At 45.8% G+C, this 8861-nt stretch overlaps 1 protein-coding gene across 3 annotated transcripts; it reads left to right on the top strand.

Annotated features, from left to right (window-relative positions):
- Window positions 1–1426: 1426 nt before the first annotated feature.
- On the top strand, window positions 1427–8855 carry LOC144717542 (coiled-coil domain-containing protein 172-like). 3 transcript variants are annotated; one of them, XM_078592940.1, is made up of 8 exons: window positions 1427–1570; window positions 2487–2590; window positions 3481–3566; window positions 4737–4853; window positions 5686–5845; window positions 7015–7116; window positions 7499–7601; window positions 7923–8855. In XM_078592940.1, exons 2-8 carry the CDS (start codon window positions 2509–2511, stop codon window positions 8056–8058), a joined length of 786 nt encoding a protein of 261 aa, XP_078449066.1. In that variant the 5' UTR covers window positions 1427–1570; window positions 2487–2508; the 3' UTR covers window positions 8059–8855. The 3 variants fall into 3 exon arrangements, with proteins under 3 accessions (XP_078449066.1, XP_078449065.1, XP_078449067.1); XM_078592939.1 differs by lacking the exon at window positions 1427–1570 and adding an exon at window positions 1578–2003; XM_078592941.1 differs by lacking the exon at window positions 1427–1570 and adding an exon at window positions 1579–2003 and having other exon boundaries at window positions 7916–8855.
- Window positions 8856–8861: the final 6 nt, after the last annotated feature.

Consider the following 8861-nt stretch of genomic DNA (forward strand, 5'->3'; position numbering starts at 1 on the left):
GATAGATATAAACACGACATCGATGACTGCACTTTTGCATAAAGCGTCATCAGCCATGGTCAATCCACTGCTGGATGAAGGCCTCGTCCGAGCCGTCGTCTCTTCCCTGAGGGTTGTGAACGACCCACCACCGAGCACATTGCCTGCTGCACGCCATCTGACTCCATCTCCAGTGCCTTGGTTCCTGAACGCATTCAAGAATCTCTCTAAATACCAGGCACTACTCGGTGATTTACCGGAATATCAAGACGTGTTTTTTTTAAACGCAGCTATTCGGTTTAGGAGGGGAGGGGGGGATTTAGATGATGTTAGGGCAGCTGAAACGGTCATCTCTCTAAGCAGTTACAATTAGATACGAGTCATTAAACGTCAAACAACGGCTACGATATTAAACATATATAACGGCTACGATCTGAAACATCTAAAACGACTACGATATGAAACATCTACAACAGCTACGATATTAAACATCTGAAACAGTTACGATATTAAACATCTACAACAGCTACGATATTAAACATCTGAAACGGTTACGATATTAAACATCTACAACAGCTACGATATGAAACATCGACAACAGCTACGATATAAAACATCTGATACGGTTACGATATTAAACATCTACAACAGTTACGATATTAAACATCTACAACAGTTACGATATTAAACATCTACAACAGCTACGATATGAAACATCGACAACAGCTACGATATAAAACATCTGATACGGTTACGATATTAAACATCTATAACAGTTACGATATTAAACATCTACAACAGTTACGATATTAAACATCTACATCAGCTACGATATGAAACATCTACAACAGCTACGATATGAAACATCTACAACGGCTACGATATTAAACATTACAACAGTTACGATATGAAACATCTACATCAGCTACGATATGAAACATCTAAGACAACAGCTACGATATGAAACATCTACAACGGCTACGATATTAAACATCTGATACGATTACGATATTAAACATTACAACGGCTACGATATTAAACATCTGATACGGTTACGATATTAAACATCTACAACAACGGCTACGATATTAGACATCTACAACAACAGTTACGATATTAAACATCTACAACAACGGCTGCGATATTAAACATCTAAAACGGCTGCGATATTAAACATCTAAAACGGCTACGATATTAAACATCTGATACGGTTACGATATTATACATCTACAACGGCTACGATATTAAACATCTGAAACAGCTACGATATTAAACATCTACAACGGCTACGATATTAAACATCTGAAACGGGTGCGATATTAAACATCTGAAACAACGGCTACGATATTAAACATCTGAAACGGGTGCGATATTAAACATCTGAAACAACGGCTACGATATGAAACATCTGAAACGGGTGCGATATGAAACATCCAAGACATGAAACATTTGAAACGGCGACGACGTGAAACGCCATTCGTGTCGCGGTCGAGTTGGCGTCCCAGCGCCACGTGGAGGAGGGCCGAGGGCTTCTCCTTGTCCAGTCCACGTGGCCGCACCATCGATCGAAGCCACAACAACCACGGCAGAGGTGTTGTGTTGGAGAGAAACTCAACAACATTCACAATCCGTGTCCCGCCAGTAATTAACTGGCACCAATCGGGCGAAAATCTGGAATTGTGGAGAAATCTTCCAAAGTGTACCACAGTACAAGTCGTATAACAAACACTGCGGCGCAGTGCTGGGGTTAAGAGTTCACGATTGTGTCGGGGTGTTAAGATTGGCGACTTTATAATTCTAGACTTGAAGTTTTCGTGACTGCAAGGATTCATACTCTTAGGTGTTTTCGGTAAAGTCACGTAGGTAAAAATAAATAATAAAAATAATAGAAATAAATAGACTATATTTCACAATTTTGCTTTAACGGAAATGCAACGGCATTACAATTGCTACCACTGACATGCGCTGCGTTGCGCGCACCCTGCTACATTTTCTACTACGGATAGTAACGTTCGAGAAAACAGGTGACACTGTAAACGCTTATTTTATTGCAACGTTAGCCAGCTTTGTTTGGTTTAATACATCGTAACGAATCAAAGCGTTTAATAATAATTAACAGTTTATCCACGTGATGTTAAAATATGTGTGAATAAAAACGGCTAATATCCGTTCGACAGTATAGGGAGTACAGTACACAATTATACGAACATTGTTTTAATAAAAACTACGCGCAACTGCAGTATATTATAATTAATGCGAATAATATGAAGAGTTATTGACTTGGAATTATATATAATAACGAGCTTTTAAATAAAACATTTGAGGGATTTTTTCCCGGGTTTATTCAGGTAGGCCGGGTGCTGGGTTCGCGGCCTGAGGTGGTGGTTGTTGTTGTTTGTGTTGTTGATTGTTAACAATAGTTAACTCATTGCCTTGTTGCTAGCACAGGAGTAGCAGTTTGTTGTTAACAACGATTGCCAAGTTGTATCGTTAACCGCCCGTGTTAGTTGCCCGAGGCAGTGAGCGGCCATGAGCGTGGCCGCCATTTTGGGTGACAGCAGCGTCGCCTTCGAGCCGGAGCGCCTCGAATTCTCACAGGAGCGGCAAGAAGGTGACCACGCAGGCCCCTCAATCACACAGGGCCCTCAATCACACAGATATCTCGATCCCACAGAGCCCTCAATCCCACAGATATCTCGATCCCACAGAGCCCTCAATCCCACAGGGCCCTCAATCACACAGAGCCCTCAATCCCACAGATTGCTCGATCCCACAGAGCCCTCAATCCCACAGGGCCCTCAATCCCACAGGCCCCTCAATCCCACAGATATCTCGATCCCACAGGGCCATACATCCCACAGGTCCCTCAATCCGACAGGTCTCTAAATCCCACAGGTCTCTCAATCCCACAGGGCCTTCAATCCCACAGAGCCATAAATCCCACAGATATCTCGATCCCACACGGCCCTCAATCCCACAGGCCCCTCAATCCCACAGGGTCCTCAATCCCACAGGGCCCTCAATCCCACAGGTCTCAATCCCACAGGGCCCTCAATCCCACAGGTCTCAATCCCACAGGGCCCTCAATCCTACAGGGTCCTCGATCCCACAGATATCTCGATCCCACAGGTCTCTCAATCCCACAGGTTTCTCAATCTCACAGGGCCCTCAATCCCACATAGTCCTCAATCCCACAGGTCTCAATCCCACAGGTCCCTCAATGTCAAACCCACAGGGCCATCAATCCCACAGGTCCCTCAATCGCACAGGGCCCTCAATCCCACAGGTCCCTCAATCCCACAGGTCTCTCAATCCCACAGGTCCCTCAATCCCACAGGGCCCTCAATCCCACAGGGTCCTCAATCCCACAGGTCTCTCATCCAGATCCCTCTCCAGGCTCCCTACTCTTCAAGTTAGGATTTAGCCGACAGACGTGGGTAGATGAGCAGTGTCGGGCAAACTACACAGTCAACCACCATTTCCCCGTCTGCGTGAGTGCAGTCAAGGCCGAGATAATGAACACCACGGAGAGGCTGGCCTCCGTGAGACAGGAGGTCCAGGTCGTCCAGCAGGAGCTGCTCGAGAAGGTGACATCTCCCCACCCACAGATCTCATCGTGGCCGCACGAGGCCAGAGTGATGGCCTAAGCCGTGGCAGCCTTTACGTGGCAATCGCCATCGTCAGGCATGAATTGCATACTTCTGGATGAAGGCCGCATAAAGCGGTTTACCCCACTTGTGATACAACAATCCATCTCATATCTACAGCTGGGTGAAAGCCATCCATCTCTCATGGCCTAACGATGCAAGAATCCATTTAGCACCTACACGTGTGCCAGCATTTTATCGTGCCATGCTTGACGGTCCACAGAGGTCCTCTTGGGCGTGTTCGCTCCAGTGGCTGCCACTCTGCGTTCGTCTCGACCACCGGTCATTATTGATTGTATTAATGTGTCTTGCCCAAGCCCACTCATTTTTTAGAACTGCTTTTTGTGTTTAGTTTGTTGACCTTCCCCCGCACCCCCGATTAGCACGGTTGGCTACGTATGGTGCGAAAGAGGTTCAAAATACATTTAACTGTGAGTCATTTCGATTTCTTAAATTCCCGTGTGGTCTCTAATCAATGTGCTCTTCCTGTCTCAAAGCAAATGCTCGCGGAGTGTGATGCTCCGATTTCAACCAAAATGTGTACATTGACAGTACACGGTGATAGAACAGGATCAGTGACATTTCATGTAGAAAATTAGATTCAAATTGCAGCGACACACTTCGTGAATGTTCGTTGTTGGTGTAATTAAAATCATGCGGACCATACATTTTTTTCTTCAAGTTGTTTACCTTTGTGTCAATGTTTCTGGTCCATGTGTATGTAATGTACATAGTGTTTTTTACGATCTGAATTTTCATTCCGTACACAATCTATTTATAAGAATAGTTTTTTTCCCCCTTTTTTCTGGCAACAAAAAATAACACCTTTTACAAGGAGTCATGTCTGCATTAACCACAATACCTGTGGTCAGAATGCAAACAAAAAAACATACTCTGATAATATATGCATTGTCTTTCAAACTGATTGGTCCACACCAGAGACAGCTTTCTTTTGAGCCTCGTCTCAAACGGTGTTAGACCAGAAAAAAGGGGAAAGACCTATTCTCATATTTTGGTACTGGCAAAGGAGGTCCCATGATGTACAATCTATTTAGTTAATATATAATTACAGCCTCTGTACACAGCATTGTTGTCGTTATTGTGTTAAAGAACCAGCAACTTGAGGAGGAGGACCTGGAAAGAGAGTTCATTCGAGTGCGAGAGGAGGTGTTGGCTGCGTTTGAGCAAGACCTCCTGACGGAGATCAAAACCCTCAACCAGCTGACGGTGAGAACAAAACCGCAGACCACTTGTGAGCAAGCTGACCCATAGCACGGTTGGCATGTGCCCTGGTGCTAGCAGTGGAATGAGGCCCCCTATCTCGGAATTCTCTTTATTTATACTTGAGGAATCCGATGAGCTATAAAGCTCTTTTTCACAGATGTCCAGTAATTTACTTTAGCCTGGCACCTAGAGCCCTCTGACCTATTGGTTCCTGTGCAATTGCACCGCCTGCACAATTAATAGCTATGCCACCGCAGCAAATGACGACCAGCGCACTAAGGCTGTCCACGGATATCCCTAACAAGCTTATTTGTGGGTGGTTCGTGGCCCATTAACACGAACTGACGGTGTTTTTATTTACAACATAGCGCTCTAAACGCTATAAACCAGGCGTGGGGAACCTACGACTCACAACTTAGTTTTCATATGGCCCGTGACTTCATTTCACATGGCCCTCAATCACACGAGGCCTCCCACTTCCAAACGACCAGGAAACAATATTTTTCCGTCAGTACAAGCATCTTAGCAGCACTAATCTGGTACTAAAGGGGCTTTTTTTCAATGTGGAAACAACACTTTTCACACATTCAGTAAATGTAAATCATAATTTTTCGTGTTGTAATTTGATAACGCTAAGAAGGTGAGTGTTGAAGTGCGGTTGTCCGTCAAAGGTATCTGAAAGTCATATTTGGCCATCGGTTCCCGAAAAGGTTCCTCACCGCTAGCTGTAAACAAACTCGATAAAAGCACTGCACTCCGGTGTGTGTGATAGAGCCACGTGGGCCAGAATTCCCCACATGGTGCCGCGTGTGCTGCTCCCTCGCATGGCCTCCAGGCCGAGCATAAGCAGAGGGCGAGCGAGGAGAACAAGCGATTCTTGGCGGAGCTGAGCGCCTTCACGACGCACCACTGCATGTGGGGCCGTGAGGGGCGACGCTGCATTGAGAGGGAGCGTCTTGCTGCGGTGGAGGAGAGCATCTCTCAGCTGACTGGGGGTAACAGCTGGGTTAACGCTGGGGCTTTTGGGGCTTCAGCCTAGGCCCTTGTATTTTGAGGGGCTCCAAAAAATGTCGCATATTTTTCGGATTATAAGACACTTTGGAAAGTAATATCCGAAACTTTAGCCCTATAAAATTATATAAATCTGGTCACACACAAACATGCTGGATTATAATACGCGTCCCCAACCTTTTTCTTAAAAATTCGGGGAGAAAGTGCATCTTATAATTCAGAGAATATGGTACTGATTTATAATGGCTGATGTGCTGGTCTGAAGCACAATGATACATCCTGTAGGCTTTTTGGTAATTAAAGCTATAGTACCACAATGTATTACTACAAGTTATGTGCCTAAGTTTAATAATTTTGATTTGTTTTAATTTTATTTCTACAATTCATATATTGTATTTAAAATCTTAAACTGTAAATTCCAAGGTGAAAAGGAAAATGTGTTTGGCATCAGGCATGGGTGGTGGTAGAACAGTAATGAGAGGGATTGAATATCCAAATATTGGACCCCAAAACTATCTCAGCCCCGGGGCACCCCTTAAACTTAATCAGGCCCTTGTAACGATAGGGTCAAGTAATTGGGGGCACCGACGATGCATTGATTCTTTGATGAGTATTGATTTTTAAGATCACGGCATTTGCAATTATGCTGAGAAACGGGAAGGAGGAACACATTTTTCAGGGAACGTGTGCACGTTAGAGACATCATATTGACCTTTAAGAATAATACACCACGACATCATAATTCGTGTTGTGGAGAATTTCATTACAAATTAAATAAGCACATAATATGCCTGCTTTTGATATCTGCTCCTCCGTGTGAAAATAATGCAAATTTTGCACATCCCATCGGCCTCATGGCCTTCTGGAAGTGCATACTTTCAGCAACATTCATTCAATAAAATAAAACTCTGGACCGATCTCAACGTAGTGTCTCATCAGCAGAATGGGTAAAAAAAAGCTTTTACTTTTTAAGTCGGGCAGATGTATAAAAAGTTGTAGGGTTGATGGTCGGTGGTCAGACTAAAATCAGCTCACGAGAGGAGCTACATGGATTTTTGCGTCGTGGGAATGTGGGAGATGGCGAGAGCCTGGGGAGGCCTTGATCCAGCAGTGGCCATTGCTGGTGATGATGTTTTGTGTGTGCTTGGCATAGAGCTGGAGAATATCGAGGCTGAGCTTGTGAAGATGGTCCCACTGCAGCAGCAGATTCAGACGCTGAGGGAGGAGATCGCTTCCCAACGCGCGCACCTAAGTAGTACGTCTGATAGGACGTGGGTCTGTCTGCACTGTGTGGTGTGGCTCGACCACGTGGTGTGTCTGTTCTATGTAGCGCAGCTAAACCGTGTGGTGTGGCCAAACTGTGGAGTGTGGAGAAACCACGTGGGATTGCTAAACTATATGGTGTGGCTGTTTTGTGTGGTGTGGCTAAACCATTTGGTGTGATTCTATGTGGTGTGGTTAAACGGTGGGTGTGGTGTGGCTAAACCATGTGCGGTGGCCTTTCTGCACGCTGTGGCTAAACCGTATGGACGAGTGTTGATAACGATGACAACAGTGATCTATTCATCGATAATTTCACGAGCCGATCTTTGCGGCTGTAGAAGAAGCAATTGTTCACGTCCGCTGTGCACGCGCAGAGCTGGAGGCGGAGCGGCGCGAGGCTTGTGAGGCGACGGAGAGCCTGCACAGGAAGAAGGAGAAGCTCGGAGAGAAACTCAGGAGCGACCCCGAGTTTGTGCGGTGAGGAGGTGGAGACCGACGAGGAGGAGGGGGAGGCGGCGGCGGCGTCCGTGTGCTCGTCTCTCGTTGGGTGGCTGAGAATTCTGTGAGCGTGGTACAGGCGTCGACATGTTTCCCCACGTGCGTGAGGTGGTCCGCGGTACGAGAGCCGCTTCACAGCAGCACGAGGCGGGATGCCTGATTGTTCTTGGGAGGAAACTTAACCGGGGTAGTGTCTCCGAATCCTCTCGTGTCTTACATGCCCAACTGTAAAAACCTCCTCTCGAGTCTCACCGCTGCTGTCTGTCCCTCGTTTCCATGACCCCTCCACTCAGGCTACAGCAGCAGCTGCAGGCCTACAAGGATGAATCTGCACGGGTCTTGTAATTCCATCGCCTGCCTCCTCGGGCTGCTCAAGTTCTTCTGCCGCGCTGCTGACGATGCAGCTGCATTTATTTGTGTTGTCTCGTTCACTTAATCCATGCTGCAATAATTAATATAATGACAATTCCCATTATTTACCCAGGAAAGCCTTGCCGGGTCTCAAGACTCATTTTCAGTCGAGTCCTGCTGCATTGGGAGGAAGCTGGGGTACCCGGAGTAAGCCGACCATATCACAAAGTTCTATACATAGGTCCACCATACAGACCACATAAGCAGTCTTTATGTAGACTGAGGCCATTGCTGTACTACTACATCCTGGCTGCCTCTTAGCCCCATACCTATAACACCTGGTATACATTGGCGGTCAACCAAGTACTATCCAGGCTCAATCCTTCAAATATATATATAGTTCTATAAATGCTGATGAATTGCTGCAAATTGTCATCTCGTGCCTGAATGCGACCATTAACTCGAGATGCGCAATAACAGCAGGCTTATATATTTCAGACAGGCAGTCGGTCATAGGCAGAGGGGAAACGTAAGGAAGGTCTTGAGCCTGGACATGAACAGGGGCAGGCAGCTACTAGCACGGGCGGCAGGGCAAAGGGAATTCGAGACTGGGGGTGCAGCAGAGGAGAAGGAGCGACTCCATTCAGGTGTGCAGTGCGAGGTGTCTAACGCTCATTCGACAGCACAGCACCGTTTCATGATTTATGTTGGTTTACTAAAATGTTAACTCATTGTTAAGTTGCAGCACTATTGAACTGTCAACGTTTGTGTGTGTTAAATGATGATATTGGTCGCGAAATCCTACGCGTTAAACTAAATGAGCGTGTTACACAAGCAGTGACGTTCACGCGTGTGGGTCTCCATTAAATGTTTGATTATATTATAAAC

Source organism: Lampetra planeri, chromosome 4 (assembly GCF_965212315.1).
Source record: "Lampetra planeri chromosome 4, kcLamPlan1.2.h2, whole genome shotgun sequence".
NCBI lineage: Eukaryota > Metazoa > Chordata > Hyperoartia > Petromyzontiformes > Petromyzontidae > Lampetra > Lampetra planeri.

What these genes read in the sequence shown, in the direction of transcription:
- LOC144717542 (XM_078592940.1), top strand. Translation starts at nt 2,509, where the DNA reads ATGAGCGTGGCCGCCATTTTGGGTGACAGCAGCGTCGCCTTCGAGCCG. An exon ending in AAACCCTCAACCAGCTGACG is followed by an intron (nt 4,854 to 5,685) that starts GTGAGAACAAAA and finishes CATGGCCTCCAG; the next exon opens with GCCGAGCATAAGCAGAGGGC. An exon ending in CATCTCTCAGCTGACTGGGG is followed by an intron (nt 5,846 to 7,014) that starts GTAACAGCTGGG and finishes TGCTTGGCATAG; the next exon opens with AGCTGGAGAATATCGAGGCT.